The 23,929-nt window shown below is 37.2% G+C and overlaps 1 protein-coding gene across 1 annotated transcript; it reads right to left on the reverse strand.

The window, feature by feature from the left end:
• Positions 1–8,013: 8,013 nt before the first annotated feature.
• Positions 8,014–22,392, reverse strand: LOC106051431 (uncharacterized). The gene is made up of 9 exons (XM_056045101.1): positions 22,005–22,392; positions 19,890–20,033; positions 18,530–18,673; positions 16,529–16,772; positions 13,718–14,152; positions 13,061–13,154; positions 12,087–12,228; positions 10,326–10,532; positions 8,014–9,208 (listed from the first exon to the last, which is right to left on the reverse strand). Exons 1-9 carry the CDS (start codon positions 22,051–22,053, stop codon positions 9,072–9,074), a joined length of 1,596 nt encoding a protein of 531 aa, XP_055901076.1. The 5' UTR covers positions 22,054–22,392; the 3' UTR covers positions 8,014–9,071.
• Between the last annotated feature and the right edge of the window lie 1,537 nt (positions 22,393–23,929).

Below are 23,929 nucleotides of genomic sequence, written 5' to 3' on the forward strand. Positions count from 1 at the left end.
TGCGGGAGACCACGGTTATCTAACCTAGACACGTATGCTATAAAAATAATATTTTTTTCAAATGTACTGTGGCTCTCCCACACTTATTCTCTTATTTTCGGGAATATTTTCACCTAACGAAACGAAAATTTCACATGATTTACTAATTATTGGTATTAATTGGGGTAACGTACTATTTCAATATCACTAGAAACCAAAGTTTATACGTCAGTATTAAGAGAGATCGCATATTAATGTGGTTCTCTTCTCTTAGTTAATTGTACGCGTTTTTTTCCCCACACCATTCACGGACACAGATGAAGCTTTAAACAATTATTTATTGCAATTAACAAAGCATGGGTACACAGAACAGTTAATAAATAAGTTCATTATTGGTAATTTGATATAAAGAAAAAGAAAGTAAGTTTACATTATTGAGCGCTATAGTTGGAAGTTCTGCCCATTAGATAAGTTTTTGTTCAAAAGTACTTTTTTACCTTTGCCTGTTGTTTTTATGAATGGTTGTCAGAATGAACCAGCAAAGGGCTTATGAAAATAAAAGGTTTATAGTTATCTATTGTTAGTTAAGTGACGACAGAATTTTCTACACAAAGTATGAATATTTCAACTAATACCACCACATCTGTCAAGTACAATTACTTTGATAACAAACAGAATACTTATTCAACAATAACTGATCGATTAATTTCTTGATTCTTGTTTTGTCTAGTACAAAATAATTGTGCGAAATTTGAACTTGATGTGTGAGTGTGTGAGAACGTGCACAAGCTTTTTACCTGACAGACAGACAGACAGAATGAGTTTATATAAGCTCTGTAAAAACAACGACTTCGAAGCTGTAATTTTCACAATGACAATGGCTTTTTGTTATATAGAAGGCAACTTTAACTTATTTGAACGCCTTTAGCATCTGTTTTAATCGTCATACGATAGCTAGACAGTGGTGTAACTAGGGAATTGGGGCCCCAGGGACATGGCTTCTTTAGGAGTCCCTACATTCGATATGAGATAATATACTTAATAAAAATATGTCTATTTTGTATGCAATGTATCTGTTATTTATCAATTTTATATCTATGTGAATGCAATGTAAAAAATTCTGACACTCAATTGTGGTCCCATAAAGAATGATAACTGAATCTCCTTCACCTAGCTACGCCACTGTAGCTAGACAATAATAATTTTAAAAAATGTATGTTCTTGTGTGGACAGTGTGGACACAATGTTTAGTGTTCGTGGATAGCTGTGCTGGGCAAATCACCTTGCCCTTGTAAAGGAAGTATGTAGTAGGACAAAATATTTTAGCAAGTTTTAATTTGGACGAAGTAACAGATGTGCCCCGAGGAAACACTTTAATGGCCAGTGCAAGAGTCAGCTGACATATCAGCGTGAATCTTAATTATTTTTTTTCTGTTCAAAAATTATATTTAATACTGCCTACCAACATTACTGTCCACAAATTAGTGGTCAACTCAACCTTTCTAATTGGCTGCGGGGAAGAAGAGGAAACCGTGCCTCATTTTCTGTTTAACTGCCCCAGACTGGACTGGGAAACCAAAAATTCTCAACCTGTACGGTGACATATATCCACTACGCAAAACAACAGCGTTTCTGTCCAGGCCTTTTGCAAGAGAGGGTTTGAGCCTCTCAAGCCCTCACCAAATGGAGTTTGATGATGATGATGATGATGATTTGGAACTGAGCCATGGTCACTATACATAACGACTGTGACTCTCAACAAAGGTGCTTGCTACATTATGGAAATACAATGGCAAGACCGCACTAAAACTAACGATGTTCTGGTGAATGCTTGTATGCACTGTATAGAGGGACTGCTTGCAAAACAAAGCTAAGTTAGACAGGGCACATATCCCTTATGGGGGAATACCATATTTCAAGGGCGATCCTTTTTGGTACGCTGAAAGGTGAACGGCACACACACTCACAAAACTTTAAAGACCAGCTTAGGTGCCAGTTCGCTTTTTTAATTATTATATAAGATAGCGCCTGGCAGCAGGAGGCTTCCATATGAGAAGGCTGGAGATATTTTCTAACAAAGGCATCGTGATGTGCATTTGAGACCAAAATGAAATCTACTACCGAGTTTAGGAAACCTAAGCCGACCACTGGGAGACAAAGGATATATCTCCGCCGATTTGGCGAAATATGTAGATCACAGCCACGTGAATCACTGCACTGCGCGTACTTTGTAGACTTATAATAATATCCAAAAGCGTCAATGATTCTGAACATCACTGAGTCTTCCTTAACATGAGGATGAAGCTTTTTTCTTGCACTATTATGAAATGTTTTCAGTGTAACCACTGCTATGAACCATGTTTCTAGCCAGAAGGCCTTGTGAAATCTTCAATGTGCCTCCCAAGTGTATCCGACATAAGCAGAGAATCTCATTATTACAGTTCATAATTTCGTCATTAAAATTGATAGTTTAATATAATGTGCTTTTGAGGGTTAATGTGACTAGTAGTGCAGATATTACTACCGTTGGCAAATAATTGTTGTTGATCTTTAGACAATATTACTATCTGTATAATGTTTTAAAACAGGTAGCAATGTTATAAATACGCTACGAGAACAACAGTAAAATGTCTATAAACCTAAATAGAAATTACATATAAGAATTCTGTGATAAAAGATGGTACTATTATCGTTGCTTTTAATTTAAATTGTTCTTTTACTCAAAGAGTAAAGGCGATGTCCTTCAACCTAGAGCCAAAAGGTATATGTATTAATACAAACAATAAGGCGCAAAATGCACTTTTCATATGTGTCACTGAGGTATTAGTGTTTGTCAATTCGTATTCATTTATTTAGACTACTTCCGTTGGCCTGACAACGTCTCGAATCAGGAGTGACTAAGAACAAAGCAGCAGGCCAATTGAAGTAGATTTCCTTCAGAGATGCTGGAAGTCCATTGCATCTAATAATATTAGCATTACAAAACAAGCCTGGAACTCTCCAAGAAAAAAGAAAGAGGGCTCAGGAATGCATGGCGCTGCGATTTGGAAATTAGATGCCATGCAGATGACAAGACGTGGGGTTAGGGCCCAGACAGGATTACAAGACAGAGATGAGATGGCATGTCTAGCTGCCTTACGGGAACTCTGAACACAAACTTCCGCTGCCATGCAGCTAGACCCAAACATGGGATAGGTGAGAAACATGAGCCAACTGGACAGTGGCCTGTCCTGCATTGTGCTATAATAGTTGCTCAGGCCTGGACAGCCTCCACCAGGGAAGTCTCATGTGCTCCCAGACTCTGCAGGCTTTTTGGAACTTCTTCCAGCAATCAAACCACTTTTCTATTTCAGTTTTTTTGGGTTGTAGCCAGAGCATGATAAAATCTCTCAGCATGCTCGGTAGGTGGTGTTGCCAGTCACGCCTATGTACCCACTGCATTATTACTATAGCGTTGATTTTTATTGTGTGAAGCCATGATGGCAGTATAAGCCATGATGGCAGTATCGATATTGGGGAGGGGGAGGGGCTGTAGTGCATTTTTTGAATCAGTGACCACAGCAATCTGTTTTGCTTTGCCGAGTTGAGGGTCAATGACTTTTAAAGCTTCACAGATCGCCATGGCAATTTTAACTGAGTCAGAGTTAAGAAACTCAATGTAGCCTGCTCCAAGAATCTATTGATGCCTACTCATCATTATATTCAAAAATGGTAATGGGGTTTAAGGCGTTGGTGGTATCTCGTGCTCATATTAGGAGGTGGTTCGACGAATGCCTTAACTTGGTAGCGTATGTCTGGTAGCGTATGTCTGGTAGCGTATGTCTGGTAGCGTATGTCTGGTAGCGTATGTCTGGTAGCGTATGTCTGGTAGCGTATGTCTGATAGCGTATGTCTGGTAGCGTATGTCTGGTAGCGTATGTCTGGTAGCGTATGTCTGGGTTAGTTGGACGACATCGAAGAGGGAGGCGATGAAAACTTTAAATGTTTTGTCGGTTGGGGCCTGGGGGAGAGGCCAGCTCTATCAGAAAGTCTAGTCAGTGGCATGATGCTTAAAGACTGCATCTGGATACGTCTTCTGCATCTCAAACCATTCGCTGGTTTTCTAGATGGGAGAAATTCATGCAGACTTTTATACCGCTCAAAGCAGGTTTGAATTAAAGATATGATCGGACTTAATTATATATTTTTAACATTTAAAACGAATTAAATTAAATAACAGTGTGTGTTTATTGTAACTTTTTATTATTGTCATTATTATTACTATTGACATTTATATTAATATTGACATTATTATTATTATTGACATTATTATTGATATTGGCATTATTATTAATATTGACATTATTATTAATATTGACATTATTATTATGTTAGAAATGAACGAGTAGTCATTCTCTGGCGCTGCCAGGGTCGAGTTTCGCTCAAGAGAAACAAAATTCATCGTAGTCCCTTTAACAGTTTCCACTGAGGAATTTTCTGGTGATGTGGCAGGTCTGCAGCAGTACCGCCCTCTGACAGGCAACGAAGATGTTCCTAGGAATGTTAAGGGCCTTGAAGGTGTCTGTGAGGTCAGTTGTTATTATCCCCTAGGTTGATATAACAATGGGGTATATTGTTATTTTGGACAATTTCCATAGACGCTTAATCTCCAAGCCTAGGTTCCCATATTTTCTTTGTTTTTCTATCTCAGTTTTTCGTAAATTATGAGACAGTGGTACGGCGATATCGATAATGGTAGCGGTTTTTTCTTTTTTATCGATGAACAGCAGATCCGGGCAATTGAAATCTACCGTTTTGTCGGTCAGAATAGGCCTATCCCAGTACAGTCAACACTTGATCATAGGGAAGGGATTCTTTCAAAGGCCATGAACGACGATAGGCATTCACCAAATCCTTTGTCCATCAATCAGAATTAGATACTATTTCATCCCATGCGTAAGGGCCAGGCTTGCAAATGTACACATATATCATCATACCAATCAATTCAATGAATACTTAACACATTAACAATGTGATACTAAAATCACCACGTCCGACGGCCAATATTGCTAATCACGCAGAAGACCCAAGGATGAATCTAGGGGCCGCCTCTTGAGATTATGTGAACAAAATACCAGTGTTTTTGAAAATGTTGTTTGAATTAATATTAAATATTTTCCCATTCATTTTTCATTAACGTTAGCCTATGTTGTAGCGTATAGTAACAATAGTTAAAGCTGCCTCGATAATCGTTGTTATTTCATATTTTGCACAGAACTAGATGTATATCTTGAATATATTTGCTCATGAATAAAAAGGGTTGTGACACATTTATTATAGCTGACAAATCTGAGTTTTAATTTTGGTTTATAAATTAATGTTTAATTCCAATAGCTATGATTTGAAGAGATGTCTCGAACTACTCCCATTTGAAGTTTTTGTGAAAAGACAAAGGATTAGGCCAGTGATGCCCAACCTAATTCAATCTGCGGGCCATTTTGATTTCCAACACTACTGTCGCGGGCCACATGATGGAAAAGATACAAAAACTTAACGAAAGTGACCTAAAACTATTTTATTTCAAACCCGAGGATCTAGAACTTACATTGAATTATTGGGATATCGGAATTTTCTTTTTACACTTCCAAAAAATGGTGTAAGTTCTGTTTATATTTTATTTTTTATTAAAAAAAACACACACACACACAAAAACAGCCACACTTTCTTTATAAAAACAAACATGTTGGCCAGCAATGGTATCATGCTCTATAAAGAATTCAAGATCCGTCAAACTTTCCCTAGTAAATTCTTTAGTCCTATTTCATGAACGCACAAATGTTAAATGCCTTGGTAGTAATCCATTAGAAAAATATACAGACCCTAACGTAGGTAAAGATACATTTGGAACATTTGTTTTTTGGTGTTGAGGCGGCTTCAACAGTCTGTAGATGAGAGACTCAGAGAAGAACAAGCAGGCTTCCGAAGAGGCAGATCATGTGCAGAACAGATCTTCGCTCTCCCAAATATCACAGAACAAAGTCTTGAGTACCAACAACGGCTAACGATCAGTTTCGTGGACTTTAAGAACGCGTTCGATAGTGTCCACCGAGAATCACTATGGAAAATAGTTAGAGAATACGGCATCCCAGAAAAATTCGTCCAGATCCTACGACACCTTTAAAGTCAGTCTAGTTGCTGCATTAAAACAGAAGAGGGAACAACCGAGTTTTTCAGCATCGAGACAGGTGTGAGACAGGGATGCATCTTATCTCCCATCCTCTTCCTCCTAGCCATCGACTACATAATGAGGAGAGCAATGAACCAGACTGCCTTTGGTATTCCATGGCGTGAACAAAATCGAATAACGGACCTGGACTTTGCTGATAACGTTGCACTACTCGGGGCTACAAATAAAGGCATACAAGAAATGACGGAGAGCCTAGATAGAGAGGCACCCAAAATTGGCCTCCGCATAAACGTAGATAATACCAAAATTTTGCGAGTGGGATATAAGACAAAGGGTGTCCCCCGTCAGACTTGGCGAGTCAAAGCTTGAAGAGTTGGACAAGTTCACTTACCTAGGCAGCATCATAACAAATGATGGGGATGCCTACCATCATGTAGCGTGCCGAATAGACCGGATTTGGCCCGCGGGAAGTATTTTGGGCATCACTGAATTAGACAATCACTTCCTCTATTTTTTTGGGCTCACAAACTGTTCAAGCATATAAACCAAATTTATAATCAAAACATGCCCCAAAACACCCACATGTAAAAAATAAGCAAATGAATAATTTAAAATTACAAATTTAGAAAAAGGACATATATATATACAGGGCTTTTTAGTGACGGTACGCACCGGTACGGTACGTACCTTTTTAAAAAAAAATTACTTTTCTTGTATTTTAATGTATATTATTAATTTTTAGCAGTTAAAAGTTAGGCAATCAACTACTGAGTACCGGCACCTAATCATTGAGTACCGGTACCCATTTTTTTTTACAAAAAAGAACTGTGTGTATGTATATATATGTGTGTGTGTGTATATTTTTATATATATATATATATATATTTATATATATATATATATATATCATTATGTAATTAGAACGTATTATATCCTTGTTCAGAAATTAGTTTAAAGCTACTCATTTGTAGATGTTTACAAAAACTGTTCCATAAAATGTTTGTTTTACATATTTCGGATGTTCCTTCAGAGTTGAAGATAGTTTACTTCCTAGTCCAAACCTCCCCCAGGACGACGGGGGATGGGAGCGGGCAGGGTTTGAACCCTGACCATCGATAAATCCAAACGACAATCCAGCGCGCAAACCGCACGACCAGGCAGCCATCCATATATTAGTAAGAGTTCATTTCTGTTTTTGATCTGACATTTTCTACTTTGAAAGTCGCTCAGCAGCCAATAGGGATTACGTAAGTAAAGAATGTCTTCAGAAACTTAGCTCATATCTCTTGAAGAGCCTCCGCTGATCCTTTGAATGATACCGAAGACCCTTGGGATACCACAGTATTTACTGCTGCAGTGTGCGTTCTTTCTGGTATAGGCTAACGAGCTGGCCGATCAGTTACATTGTCAATCTCTGCTGTTTGAGAACGACTCACCTCCTAAGAAGCTGAATCTCTCGCAATGGAGCTCTAACATGAACCTGTCAGGTTTCTTTCTACACCCGAATGTGAACCATTGAATCAACTGCTCTAAAGGAAATTGTTCGTTATGCAAAGCCTGAACACTGACCTGCAACGTCACAACCTGTGGGCAATGGAGACCAATACCTTGCTTCCACGTCGTACAGACATGTGACTTGGGAAACAGGTTATTGGTCTAAACTGCCCACAGGTTGTGACGTTGCAGGTCAGTGTTCAGGCCTACTATGTTGATTGATCTGGCTCTAAGACATCTATTATTAAATCTTACATCGAGGTAAACTTCCGATATGTATGAAAATTTTAGTTTAAACTAAAAATTTATATTTTTAAATTAAAAAAAAATGATGTGGCACGCTAGAATTCTCCATATTTGATAAAAAAAAAAGATTTATTCAGACCTTCAAAAAATTTATTCAATAAATTACATGATAAATTCATACAGACGAGTGTATACATGGAAATACCGAAGTATTTAAAAACAACTTTAAACAAATTACAGACAGGCAGACACACACACACAGACACACACACACTTGCTTAGCGAATTGTAGTAGCAGACGTCAAGTTATCCTATATTTCTTTGCCTGAAAATGCGTGACACTGAAAGGCTGTGTCATTGTGGTGAGTTAGATTCCAAGATGTTCTATGGGTTGCAAAAGCTTTAGAAATTTAAAATATTGCCTGTACTAGATCTGGATATTATTAATAATGATTTCCCCATTTCAATATTTTTTTGAGGGCTTAAAATCAAGGGAGAGGATTCATGAAAGGGAGATAACTTATATCTACATTAGTAATTTACTGTAAAAAATTTATTTCCAAAAGAAAAATTTGCTTTTTTTGTTTTTCAGTGAAAACGTTATTCTCAACCCTCTACTGAGTTTGAGTTTTGAGTTTAGGCACATCGGCACAATTTAGGCCATGTCGTGCCCGTAATCCCTTAAGGATCACTCTCCCTTTACATAACAAGGGCTAAATTCTATACAGTTAAATCAACCCTCCACTTGTGTAACAACATAAATGGCATATACTTTTACGGAGGTGTATTGTACATCATCTGAGCTCATATACAAGACATTTAAACCAATATCCCTTGTACTGTCAACCTTTATTCTCAAATAACACAAACTTCAAACTCCAGTAGCATCTTAAATGAAGAAATACAAAAAGAAATAGAATTACATTCAGAACCCAAACATTCATGCCTTATCTTATAAATTAAAGAAGTTACTTCAAAAGAGAAAATACTTAAAGCTTACATATGACTTCATTTATACACATACAATTAATGCATTACTAAAAAATGGCCCCAAATGCCAGGACATTTGGCAGAATAGGCAATTGAAACTTTGAGATCCCATTTCTTTTAAGGTATTAAAATATTATTTATATTAATCCATTCACTGAGTGTTAAAAAATGCCAACAATTATTACAACGATAGATTCTAATCTCTTCTTCCTTTCTTGATGTCCAGTTGAACCAGCCTGGGCACTAGTATCCACATGGCAGCTCCGAAACAGAAACATGCACCGACTATATGAAGAGCAACTATGAATGACCCAGTTGCCTCGGTTATTGCACCTGGATAAAATAGAAAATAATATGTAAAAAAAAAAGCCAATGTAATAAATATATATATATACATGTTTCATGAAAAATTAACTCAATTTATATATCATTGCAGAATTCATTCTTTTAAGTCTTTTGTATTTCAAATTGTCATTGTGTTCGTTGTAGAAAGAGTGGCCTGCATATTGCAAATGCATTGAAGTACACATGCTTTGAGCACTGTGCAATAGAAATAATATTATTTCCTAAACACCAAGGAGGGTCATTAGTAAGCCGTCATGCACTAAGACTCCACTATGTGATTACTCTCCTAGAAGAGTGGTTCTCAAACTCCCAGGGGTCCGCAGAAAGAGAATAAGTGTGTAAAATTAAAATAAACTCTGCGTTAAAAGCTAGTTTACCCTATCGGATAATTTAAATAATAATCAATTCGCCGCTTACTACTGTTTAACTTGTCTATTACGTACTAGTCAATGACGACCTAATCGACTGGGTATTGAACCCTTTTGCGAGTGAACAAACTCAGGTCCCAATCACAGATTCTTCTTCCTCTTCGTTCTTATATATATGATGGAAGGTTCAGACAGGCAGTCCTATATCTGCTGTGAACTGCCCAGTGGTTTCCAGATCTAGCAACTCTACTTATAGTTTTTGTTTTATGGAGGGGGAAAGTTTGGGGCCAGTGTCTTTTCTAAACGAAAAGTTATAATCTTTTTCACTTAAGGGTCCGTGGCAGGTTTTGACTAAATAAGTCTGGTGGTGTTTGCAGGCAAAGATATTTTGGGACGCTTATGTATTTCTGTGATACAGTTGAATCTTAATATTGAGAATAAACAAAAGTTAAACGCTTTTTCTTCAAAAAAATGAAACGGTTTTTGTGGTACATATTTAAATTGAAACAGTATGCCACAGTTGCTACTTCATGTTCATTAAACTAGATCTACTTTCAAGAAGAACAGTAAGAGCTATCTGTTTCAAACTTTTTTATGTGTTTATGTTTGAAATGTTATCACAGCGCCTTGAGCCTACATATTTGTTATTTAACAGAGCTTTCTAAATTAAATTATTATTAATAATTATTCTTATTATCTAGATCTAATTCGTCGCGAAAAACAAATGGAGTACTGACCAAATAGGGGGTTGACGCCTGCTGCTGTTATAGTAGCCACCAAAGAGATAATGCTGAATGCTTGTGGCATCTTGTCCACTCCGACGACTTCGATGACCACTAGGGGGAGCAGCGACACCCTAGCGCCAATGACCAGTCCCAGCAAGATGACGTAAACAATGAGTGTCTCGAACATGCTAAAGAAGCCGACAAACTGGCACAGAACACCTGTAAGAGAGAATAATAAACTGACACAGAACACCTGTAAGAGAGAATAATAAACTTACACAGAACACCTGTAAGAGAGAAATAATAAACTGACGTAGAACACCTGTAAGAGAGAAATAATAAACTGACGTAGAACACCTGTAAGAGAGAAATAACAAACTGGCACAGAACACCTGTAAGAGAGAATAATAAACTGACACAGAACACCTGTAAGAGAGAAATAATAAACTGACACAGAACACCTGTAAGAGAGAAATAACAAACTGACACAGAACACCTGTAAGAGAGAATAATAAACTTACACAGAACACCTGTAAGAGAGAAATAATAAACTGACGTAGAACACCTGTAAGAGAGAAATAATAAACTGACACAGAACACATGTAAGAGAGAAATAATAAACTGACACAGAACACCTGTAAGAGAGAAATAATAAACTGACACAGAACACCTGTAAGAGAGAAATAATAAACTGACACAGAACACCTGTAAGAGAGAAATAACAAACTGACACAGAACACCTGTAAGAGAGAAATAATAAACTGACACAGAACACCTGTAAGAGAGAAATAACAAACTAACACAGAACACCTGTAAGAGAGAAATAATAAACTGACGTAGAACACCTGCAAGAGAGAAATAAGAAACTGACACAGAACACCTGTAAGAGAGAAATAACAATAATGAATATGAACACCTGCAAGAGGTAACGGTGTTAACAAAGTAGAATCAAACACGTGTCAAAGAGAAAGAACGATGTTTGTAAAACACATGTAAGAGAGAAATAACAAACTGACACAGAACACCTGTAAGAGAGAAATAACAATAATGAATATGAACACCTGCAAGAGGTAACGGTGTTAACAAAGTAGAATCAAACACGTGTCAAAGAGAAAGAACGATGTTTGTAAAACACATGTAAGAGACTGAGATGTCAGTGAATGGACATCAAAAATGTAAGAGACGGAGAAAGAGAGAGATAGTCACTGAGAGTAAACGTGTAAAAGAGAGAAAGGTTTGAATGAGTAGACACAGGTCAGATGTAAGAGAAAGACAATAGTAGAAACATGGAGTGTGAACAAAGTAGATAGATACAATCAAGTATTAAATACAAATCAAAATAATATTTCTACATCGAGAACATTGTCCAACTAAAGCTAAAAACGTTTGATTGGAGATTTGGAATCACGTGTAGAAAACTATAAATAGCTATTGATTTGGTGTATCCGGTGAGCAAAGTACAAAATGTGTTGAGTTGCTATGGAATTTCGAATGTATACGATAAATTGTAAGCAATTTTAGCACTGGAAAAATTTTTTTTTTAACTCTTTCGCTTCTAGAACAAATAAATTTGGATTTAGTTGGCCTCGGTGATCTTTTCATTATAGCGTCCTTGACATTGTTTAGAATCGAAAGTTTATCATGAAAATCTTGAATAGAGGCCACAAGCTAGACTCCTGCTCAATATAATGACAAGGCTAACTTAAGATTATTTCTTCATCTTTTAATAGTGTGACTCTGAACGATCAAAAGGGCGACCTATGGAAGACTCACCCAAGAACATCTGTGAGAGTATGAACATCACAGTGGCCGAGACAATGTGAGTATCAGCCAGGAAACCCATGCCCAGCCTACTCACAAGGTCAAGGACTCCTAGCAAGGTCAGCAAAGTGGACAGTTCATCTAATGACGCTCCCTGAAATATTGTAAAACACAATGAAACGACATAGAAACAAACTTTAAGCATATTGTCTACGGATTTCAGTAGACCACACATTAGAGTTAGACCATCCATTAGTTTTGTGACATGGAAAAGCAGTTATAATCGTAAAATCAAAAGCAAAATGTGAATATATATAAGCATACGAGGATGGGTAAGTGTTGGAAATGTAGTGGCAGAGAGCGAGAAGGAAGCTGAGGACAGAACAGAGGACAGTAAGTTTTAAAATGTGGTATGCACTGTCGTTACGATAGAGTCCGAACCCTACACGCATCCATCCGTGACCCCTCCATAGGAGGCCTCTGGGGGTAGGACATAATAGTATTTATTTCTAAAAGAAAGTTATACACTTTTAAAAGTGTTGTATGAGCTTCATTATCTTCCACTGGTTCCATAAGCTTCCAATGAGGAGTGTTGTGCTCTTCCCGCGGTGATGAGTACTTGAAATAGAAACAAATCCCAGCTGAGGTAACTCCGAACTCAATGCTGGAACATGAACACCGATGAAAGGTCAACAATCGAGAAATGGAGTCCACGCTAGTGTTAAACAATAAACACTTTTAATACTTAAGAAGGGATCCGTCGAATGTCTTTTAGTAACGCCGTACATCTACTACTGGTTATTCCCAATGTTCTACACAAAGCGTCTTGTTTGTAGCGTAACTTAGAGCGTTCTTGTTTTTTTTAAAGATCTGTCACGTCACTTGTCGCTAAGTAAAACTTTCCCTTTATTTGCGAAACAAATACCAAATTCTAATCATGTCATAACAGGAGCCAAACATTCTTCTAGGATTCAAATAGCAAATACCTGGGAATGTAGAATCATGGGCGTGTAGATGGCTATGTAGACGTGCACTGTTCCCGGCATGATGGCGACCATTGCAAGTCTCATTGACCACAAGCTGGTGGTAGGGAAGAAATAAAACCACAGCATTGATTTCATTTTTCTTTTTTTTTTCACAGGCTAATCCCATCACTTCAAAATATACACTGACTAAACTTTAAAAAATTTTTGTTTTATTTTTTTTTAAATTCTTGCTATTACCAACGTAGCCTGCACATGTGTCGCAGACCACAAAAAAGCTAAAAAGTTATTGTAGCCCAATGGAACTGATCGCTCGCAGCTTTAATAAGCAAATGGGCCTAAATTCCGAAGGGCCGTATAGCAAGGTATCAAAGACAGATAAGGCCCGAATGCCCTAGATAAGACATCACTATCTAGACAATACTGTCAAAAAATATAATAAATTTGTACCTCTCCGTAAAGAGACTGGCCCATAGCATTTAAGCCGGATTCGGCCCGAGGGCCTTAGATAAGGCATCGCTGCCAAACGAATTATGTACATGTAATGAGACTGAACTTGCAAATAATATTCTTCAATATTTAAAGAAATGCTTAAAATTGTGTGATTGTATGAATCGTTTGAATGTAATAATAATAAAGTAAAGATAACTATTTACTTACTTGAGAGACGCCTCGTTGTAACATTTCCTAAAGACACCCACGTTTGTTACGCCTGTGTCAGGATCATCACGTGACTTGGTGTCCTCTTTATCCAAAACGGTTTCCAAGACAGCTCCGTGCTCACTGGTCAGTGTCAGGACACTTCCGAATGTCGCCCTCTGTTTGTACTTATCACTCAGATATGTGTCTGTCGAGTCCACAGACATGCCTCTGCTAAACACCCTAGGTCTGACAATGGGTTCTTCAACAATCAAAGCTTTGTCCAAGAGAGTCTCCCTCACTTCAGCATCGAGAGGCAAGTTTTTTAGAGGGTAACTGGATCCGTTGGAAATAGTCTGACTCTGAACCTGACTGCTTTCCTGTGATGGTGGGGGCGTCACTTGTATTGTAGGAAGCTGATTCAACTCTACTTCTGGGGAATTCTCAACCGTCTTCCTGAATGTAAAAAAGTAATCGAATTGTATAATTTACTGTATTACTCGCAATAAAAGTATTTAACATTAAGCATTTACAATAATAATAATAATAATAATAATAATAAGGCCCTTAACATCCCTAGCAACATCCTCGTTGCCTGTCAGAGAGCGGTACTGCTGCAGACCTGCCACATCACCAGAAAATTCCTCAGTGGAAACTGTTAAAGGGACTACGATGAATTTTGTTTCGCTTTAGCGAAACTCGACCCTGGCAGCGCCAGAGAATGACTACTCGTTCATTTCTAACATAATAATAATAAGGCCCTTAACATTCCTAGGAACATCCTAGTTGCCTGTCAGAGGGCGGTACTGCTGCAGACCTGCCACATCACCAGAAAATTCCTCAGTGGAAACTGTTAAAGGGACTACGATGAATTTTGTTTCGCTTTAGTGAAACTCGACCCTGGCAGCGCCAGAGAATGAATACTCGTTCATTTCTAACATAATAATAATATATACGTTTAAATTATAACGTATATAATACATTGTTGTCAACAAAAACAATGTAGTGGGTTCAAGGCAATGGGAACACATACATAACAGACTTAATAAACAATGTAACATTGTCATCTGAAGAGTTTTGAACAGCTAAGGTTTTACACTTGCTATGAGTCCCATTATTGGCCATTAATTAGTCCAGATATTATATTTACATTAAAATAAATAATAATGTTTTTTTTTTTTTTTTTTTTTTTGGGGAGGGGGGGGGTGGCCTAAGCTATATTTTGTGTTGCCTAAAGTTAAATCTTAAATGTAGTTAAAAATAAAAAGATAAAATGAGTGACCACAGCAAGAGAGAACAACTGTATATAAAAAATCAATAAATACATAAAGGACGTTTAGGCCACAAGGACTTCATCAGCTACATCTTCTTATCTTATGCAGACGTTACGTCCTACGCGTCATGCATCTAGCCATTCATGTTGACCAACGTATTAAATTCTGCCAAGTCTAATAGCTCTAATAGCACTAGGGAAGAAGGAGCATTTGTATAACTTTGTCCTAGCTATGGAACGAGGAATGTGCATTTATTTTTGTGTCTTAGTGAGTATTTAATTAGATTTAGTTTTTGTATTTGGAGATAATGGTTCAGTGTTGTATGTATAATTGAATTAAAAATGGAATAAATAAAAAAAGTTGAAAAGTCCATTTGAAAAAATTGAAATACAATTTTTTTAAGAGAGAAACTAAAGTTTTACGAGATAAACCATAATCGTTAAATTACCAAAGGGAGACAACTTTTTAATCATACATGTCTCCTTTTTGTCTCGTAAGACAATGGATGCACCCAGGTTTTGGTTTCGTCTTGAGACGGGGCAGAATCAAGCCAGTTCTTGAGATTCAGATTTTCGCCACAGTTTGTGCATGTATATGCATCTGTTTTAGTGCTAGCTGACGGGCAGCTTTATCTTTCTCTTCACTAAGGCAGTTTCGATTCTTTTGTTCTCGGCTAGGCTCGGCGAGTCTGTCCGCATGCTGTCCGGCCTTTCCTAATCTCCTCCCAAATATTTTTCGTTGACCTTTTAATCAATAGGTCCACTAAATAAGTTAAGCTTTCAAAAGAATATATTGTTTATATATATGCAAGAAGAATTATGCATTCACGACTTCACTTAGGACTGTTGTTGCTGGACATGGAATAGTTTTTATTTTTAAAGCTACCCAACTCTAAGACTAAGACTAAGACTAAGACTAAGACTGCTTTATTGATCCTTACGGAAATTTGTTGTGATTACAAGGACTCGTTTCTCATATAAAGACAACACAACAGAAAAATACACATAAATACAACAGACAACATAAAGAGTTCATTCAGCGACTACACACAGGTAGCTAAACAAACATCGCGTGGACGCTTAATGCTACGTAAAATTTCAGTCTTAAATGTGACCGCTTTAGTTTTATAATAAAGAGACGGGGAAAATTAGTGTCGAATACTTACATTTAAAAAAATATTACAAATAGTGCCGATTGTAATTACAGCAGGAAAGTAATGAATTGGGAGATGTGGCACAGAGGCTAGGCTTTGGCTAATTAACAAGGGGGCTCGAGTTCGAATCCCGACTCGAGCAGAAACTTTCTCCCACATATCTTTGTTCTCCCCCTCCCCCCTCTCCTAAAAAAACTGGTTACAAAAGAGATTCGACCAAACGTACTGACTTGCTCTGTGCATGAGAGGTGCGCAATATAATATCAATTAAAATTAAACATTTTTAAAAAGTTAAAAATAAACTTAGACGGCCACAATTGAGGATCTGATAAAAAAAAAACTCTTAAAAGAATACCCCCTTTAGTAGACCCTTTACACCAGTGTTAAAGACAATAAGCAGCTAACCTGTAGGATGTCACTGGCCTAAGTAGCAAACCGGAAACACAATAGTGTAGCTCCACGGCTCCCAGAAGCAGGTAAGTTCCGGTGACGCCATATTCCTTGGAGACAGCCGCGATGATAAACGGGGCAACGATGGCGGCCACGCAGCCCCCGCAGAAGACGATGACGCTTGCAGTGGAGCGTAGCCTCTTGAAGTATTGTCTGATCAGACACATGGCCGGCACAAACAGAATCCCGTGACCAGTGCCTAGACTCAAGTAAATAGAAAGTTGTTGTAGGTAGATAACATTAGGCATGGGTTATCGCTTCTCGAGGTTTTTTTTTGTCTCGGAAGTTATAAAAAAAGCTGATTTCAAACCTTCAGCCACCTCTCAACCACACACAGCTACACACACAACCACACACACACACAACCAAACACACACACATCTACACATACTGCTGTTGACGGTCGTTGACTTACAGTACAAAACTGCTGGTAAACAACTAAACCGCTGTATTATGTAATATAGACTCAAAAAAAACAACAAAGATTTACTGCTGCAGGGGTAAACGACTGTATAGAAAATACTTTACTTGGTCCGGCATGTTTTTCGTATTATATAATATAGTACTGTATTATATAATGTAAGTAATCTATATTAACTTATGAAACTTGAGATATCTTCAATAACTTCTTTGTGAATAAATCTAAGTAAAACTGTGGGAAGCGTGTCGAGAGGCTAAGTGCGCTTGAATTGGACTTGGCTTGGCTACCTAGAAGGGGGCTCGAGGTTCGACATCCGACTCGGGCAGGGTTGTGTTTACTGAGCGCCTTAAAGCAGCACGGAAAACCAACTCCTAGATACCCCCCACTTGTCCACAAATGAGATTAGACCAAAAGTGCTCTGAGCATGCTATAAGATTGAAAGTAGCGGTATATAAAAGCTATAATAATAAAACTATAATTATAATATAGACATATTTATCTTGCTTGACAAATCTAACAAATCGAATTCACGATAAAAATACGTCTTTGCAGTCTGGCTTTCTGGAGTCGTCTGGCGGACTTAAAACTGCTTACGACATCGCCGCTAATCTTACATCATTCACTATCATTCAAATTGCATAACCAACAACCAATCGCTATCTTTTCACACCGTCACCAAGTGTAAAGTAATAATTACATGACAATTGAATGGATTTATTCTTGTTTGTTTGTTTCCAATGGTCCTTACGATTTCAACAGTATTACGTTAGCCCATACCATAGGGCGGCAGGAGAATGCGGAGGGCATGTCTAGAACTAGGCACAATCGATATAGGGCCGGTTTTAAACAATTGCAACCTATGCAGCCGCAGTGGGCCCCGCACTTTCATAAGCCCCGCGCTAATTGTAGATGTAAATTATTAAATTAAATCATTATAACTTATAGCAAGAGTTCCGCGGCTTTCTGATTTTCCAGGAGCTTCTGGAAATCTGAAATTATAAAATATACGAAAAAGTCTTGGAAAACTCCTGAAATTATTAAAATATCTTGAAAACATACAAATGTCCTAAAAATAGACAAAATTGTCATTTTGGGGTGTCATTGAATATAGTAAACGCCAATCCTACGCGCGATAAAAAAAAAAGACATTGTCAGATTTCATTTCATAAAATTGTAATCCAAAGACGAGTTTATTTTCTAATACAAAATCTTAAATTTCACTTAATATCCTTGTCCTTACTCTGACTGGGCCGCGCGCAATACATTTAGCATAGGGCCCAGCAATTGTTAGGGCCGGCCCTGCATCGATACGACAGTCTTGAGTGAAGACCATACAAATCAGAGGGCCATAGAATAATATAACAAAACAGTTAATTGTAAAATGTAAAAAAAAAGTTTCTAGAAGAAAAAAAAAATTGCAGACTAAGAACCACTCTCATATGATATACTGCAGTAGGTCATTCATTTTTAATGTAAATTTAAAATTATTTTTTTTTTCAAAGTAGATGTTTGGTTAAAACATAATTAAAACCTACCTCTGAGGCCTTCCAGTACGATAATGCCAGCCACATGTGTGGACAAGCCCTGACCTATAGAAGACAAGGAGGTCAGGATGCCTCCAAATATAACACACTTCCGTTCTCCAAACTTGGGCAAGAAGACGTTCGCAGAGACAGTGGCTGGAGTGAAATGGAAAGAACATCAAATATATAGTTATTTTTTGTTAGTTAACAACTGCCCTTGACGAAGATGAGTATATCGCTAGTGTGTATTGTTAAATCCAGTTATGTGAAAATAGGATTATACCCAAGAATAAATTCAAAAGATAAGTACTATTGTCAGTCAGGGTGTTTCATAGTCATTTGTCATCCCCGAGAAGTACACAGGTACCCAATTCAACAAAAAATGTATGTGGTTGTTAATTTCTGTTTTTACAAAGCTTTTATCAACTAACTCTGTCTGTCTGCTAAAAAGTTTGTACATGTTATTTCTCCCACACCCAATCTCTGATCAAGAAGATATTATTCATATTTTTTTCTTTTACCCGACAAAACAATAATCAATAAAAATAAAATGAATCAATGAATTAATTATTTGTAATAAATTGTTTGGTTTGGTAAGGGGAAAGAAATTGTATTCGACTTATGTGGCGGTATAAGTTGAATTAGTTCCCTTTATACTTCGCGTACTGTACACTGTAGAAAATTAGCTCTTCGTATAAAACTATCAATATAAAGCTATGAAACCTTCTTTTTTTTCATAAACACTTCGATTGCATAGTGTGTTAGCTTGAGAAGCATGGACCCTTTTACAAAATACATTTAAAATCACGCTAACTTACATTCCTTCTTTCTCCCCCCCCCCCTTTTCCCTTTTTCTTTACTAGTCCAGATCATAGCATCATGGTGCATTCAGAAAGCTGATAAACAATAACAATAAGGTAAAAATATTTCTATCATCTGTTAGTCTAGATCTAATACAAATTTAATCACATGACTGATCGAAAGTAATTTATAAAAATACATTTAATATAAACTTTGTTGTTGTTGTTTTTTTAAGTATTGTGTTTTTAAATATATTTCTTGTTGAGGATGTAATCTATGTAAAAAACAAAATGAAATAACAACCTATGGGACGTGTTAAACAAAATAGTTCAATTTACTTTAAACCAACAATGACATTATGTAGATCAGTCTATCGTCTCTGACCTCTATTTCATTAGCCTTTTAACCAGACATCTGCACCAAATACTGCTTTGAGGTTACATCGGAAAAGCTTAGCCAACAGAAAACACACAAACTCACTCCATATTAGTGTCACATATATTTTAATCACTGTAGTGAGTGCCCCTAATACGGAGATAACGGAGCTGGGTGAGTAGTGCGGAGTACTTACAGAAAAAACTAAAGCACATGATGCCGACTGTAAACATGAGAGAGATGGTAGTGATGGTAGTGTCAAACTTCTCTATCAAACTCGACAGCATCATTGTGTTGACTTGACCGGAACTGCCCAGCAGAGTGTGCACTAGGAATCCAGCTGAACGGTGAGATAGGAAGAATATAGGTATTTCTCTAAGCATCGGTTCAAAATAGAGTATACATAATGCAAACAAAAATCATTAGGTTATGTAAATTTAATTCTCGTAGTTTAAAATGATTGTCAAAACTTTCTACAAAATTTTTTTTTTCGGTACCCGAAATATTTTCAGAAACGTCTACCAACGACTAAGACTTTAACTAGGTGACACAATCAATTAGAAAAAAAGAAAACATATTATTGAAGTAACAACACTAGTTATACAAGAATATTATCAGTATCTGCATACTTATCATTTTAGTCTGTTTATTGTGACATTTTGTCTGGATGACTCAAATTGACCTTTTGTTATGAATGACTCCTCAATGTCTTGATTTCCCAGAATGACCAGTGTGTAATTTGAATACAGGGGGCAAGTAGCCCTTTAAGTTGTAACAGGAGGCCATGTTGTTGACTTAAGTACTGTTCGGGCAAATATCATGTTTGTTGTTGATGATAATTGTCCTCTATCCAGTAGTGGCCCTAGGGAGTGGGGCAACCGCATCAGGCCCCGCTCCTTAGGGGGCCCCTTGTTACCTTCATCTTCGCAAACCAGACCAAACCAGACCAAACCAGACCAGCTCTCATTAACTAGGATTTGTTACTCAATAGTTGGAAGCCTTCCCGCATCTATATGCTACCAATGGACCTCATTCAACAATCGTAAACAAACAACATTTAGTCACGTGATCTTACTGATAAAAGCAAATGGAAAAACTGTCACGTGACAACCATCATGAATTAAACATGAGATCCTAAATTATATAGAAGATATAGAGCGCCACGTGGCTAAATGTTGTTTGTTTACGGTTGGTGAATGAGGTCCATTACCATGCAAGCTCTTGATATGACATTTGTGGTTTCAAATACCGTTCAGTTTCGGTAAAGACAGCATCTTATGACCTGTCTATTGTTTAACGGTTCACCTTGGCATCAATAAAAACATTATTATTATTATGTTAGAAATGAACGAATAGTCATTCTCTGGCGCTGCCAGGGTCGAGTTTCGCTAAAGAGAAACAAAATTCATCGTAGTCCCTTTAACAGTTTCCACTGAGGAATTTTCAGGTTATTATCATTATTATTATTATTATTACTATTAACATCATTTATTTCGTAAATAAATGACATCTAATTGGATAAAGGAAAACGCGTATTGATCAAGTTTGGACCGGTAGCAAGGCTATAGTGATTTCTACATGAAAAAGTCATAGGTCATTTATATTTTTGTAACATAAATGCAACTTTTGAAAAATCGATTTTTTAATGAAAATTAGTAAACAAACAATATAGTGTTTTCTTGTCTTTCGAGGGGGATACGTTCCGAGAAATAAATATTTCCGCGGTATTTAATTTCATATACGTACACTACTTATGGATGTGAACAGTATCACGTGACATCCCCTGAAACTTTAATCTTTTAAATAAAAAAAAACAACATCTTCTCTCAATAACCATTGCAAGCCTTCAGTAACTTGTTATATCGAGACCAATCGTTATAACGGCCTCAGCACTGACCTATGACCGGGCAACGAGCTATTGGTCTAAGCAGGTTGCGATGTCGCAGGTCAGTGTTGAGGCCACTATTAAGATTGATCTCGATTGGACCTATGGATTGGTTATGTGAATTGTTATTAATAAATCTGAACGTAGAACAACTTAATATAACGTAATACTATACTTAAATGAGCTATTCATTGTTATTTTAAATAACGTTTTTACGAAATATTTCTATGGCTCGTATTATTCACGTTCTTCTACCGATGTTCTGACTCTAAAAGCGCAAACAGACTTTGACATCTTTATCAGACAGAATGTTGGTTTGAAGCACGTGCTATCCTGAAGCTATTTCACCCAACTATATTTCTGATCAAGTAACGAGTCATACTATTTACGTTTTCATTAATCTAATCCTCATGATCATCAACTTACCGAAACAAATGACCCATGCCCAGCCCTTGTCTACTGGAAGTGGCTCCATCTTGACAGAAGTAGACGATGTCAGGGTTGAAATGTGGGAAATCACAGGCGATTGCTAGCATACGGTGCAACAGTGACCCGGCAGCTGGACAACTGCGTCATAAAATGTAGTCATTGTTGCGTCACAGATCTCATCATTTGTATAGTGTACAACTAATACTCGCCGACGTCTATAGAACGACGAGAAGTTTTATCATTTCTCCTTACGCAATAATTCAAAATAAAACTTTAAAATTTAAAAAAAAAGAGATTCTCAAAAGAACAGTTTAAAGATTCCCAAGTGTCCACATTTTCGTTAGTCAGACCTAGGCACAGTAAGCCTACTACAATAGTTGAACACGTGTGACAGTTTACATATCTGCGTGTTCTAGGCCAACTTTCTGTATTCCAGAGGCGAGAGTATTGACATAGATTCGGAAATAGGAAATATTTTATAACGCTAAAAATTTGACCTTTTTTTTTTTTTTTAACTTTTATGTGACAATAAAAGAATTTTTATTTGGCTTAAATTAAAGTACAGCGTTTCTCAAATTGGTTACTTGAATACCGCAGCTCTCGCCTTTTTTTTTACTACACTTTCTATATCTTCAACTAGGTGAGTGTTTCCCAAACTATTTCCTTAACGGAACACTTCGCATGTTCGGATTAATTAGTACAAAAACCTGTCTGGATAACATATATGGACAGAATGGACCGGCCTCTCTCTTGATATCCTGCTAAGAACAGCTGCTGACCGGGAGAAGTGGAGGGATTCGGTTACGGGAACTGTCACAGCGCCCCCTACGAAGAGACATAAATGAGATGATGGCAATGTTCTTATCCCTTCGATCTTAGTGAAAGCAAAAGTTGCCAGAGATCGATGTCAATTTTTTTTTTTCATTTTGTAGGACGACTGTGTAACAGCAGCACTGTGTTTTAATCACTATTTATATAATTAGATACGGTTCATCAATAATCAATTCGATAAAATAAGTCTGACGGGAACAAAACACTACATTCAATTTGACATTTAATTTTACTATTCACCACTCCACACAAAATATGCTTTCACCACTTAGATCTAAAATCTAGACCAGGGGTTCTCAACCTGTGGTTCGCGACCCCCTTGGGGGTTGATTGACGATTTGCCAGGGGTCGCCTAAGACCATCGAAAATATGGATTGTTATTGTCTATTCTTCTATTGCTGTGTGTGTGTTTGTGTGTGTGTGGGGGGGGGTCGCGGCAGAATGGGGGATTGTAAAAAGGGGTCGACGAGATTAAAAGGTTGAGAACCGCTGATCTAGACTAACACTAGTACATCTTAGCGGTTAGAAATATTTGTAACCAATTGTTTTCGATTATCTTTATTTCATGCTTTTAGCTTTCTCAATGCGCTATGACCCTATCACTTGTCTGGACCAGTTGGGGAGAACGGAGAGGGAGAGACAGGAAGGAGGTGGGGGGGGGTATTTGTGTGAATGTTATCGTGATCGCTTTTTAAATGCATTTATTTATTTTTTTAAAGTTGTACTACTCAACAATGAGGGCTAAAGCTTAGAAATAGACCACCGTCCTAAAGAAGTGCTCATGAAAATAGGTGGTTTTATAGTTATCTATTGTTAAGTTTCAGATTTTGAAAGGAACAACCTCATTCTCTACACAAAGTATAAATGCAAGTAATACAGCTTATACCACCACATCAGTCAAGTACTATTTCATTCCCTTGTTTGAAACCAAACAATATTATTAATCACCAATAGGTAATCAACTAATTGGTTAATTTCTCCCTTTTTAAATCTTTTTTTATTAAGGTACTGTATCTGCCGTGTGTTCAATCTTGGAATAATACGACATTTGGTGTGGACAAGATAACATTTGTGGATGTAACATAGGTGCA

The sequence above is a fragment of the Biomphalaria glabrata genome, chromosome 10, assembly GCF_947242115.1.
Source record: "Biomphalaria glabrata chromosome 10, xgBioGlab47.1, whole genome shotgun sequence".
Lineage (NCBI taxonomy): Eukaryota > Metazoa > Mollusca > Gastropoda > Planorbidae > Biomphalaria > Biomphalaria glabrata.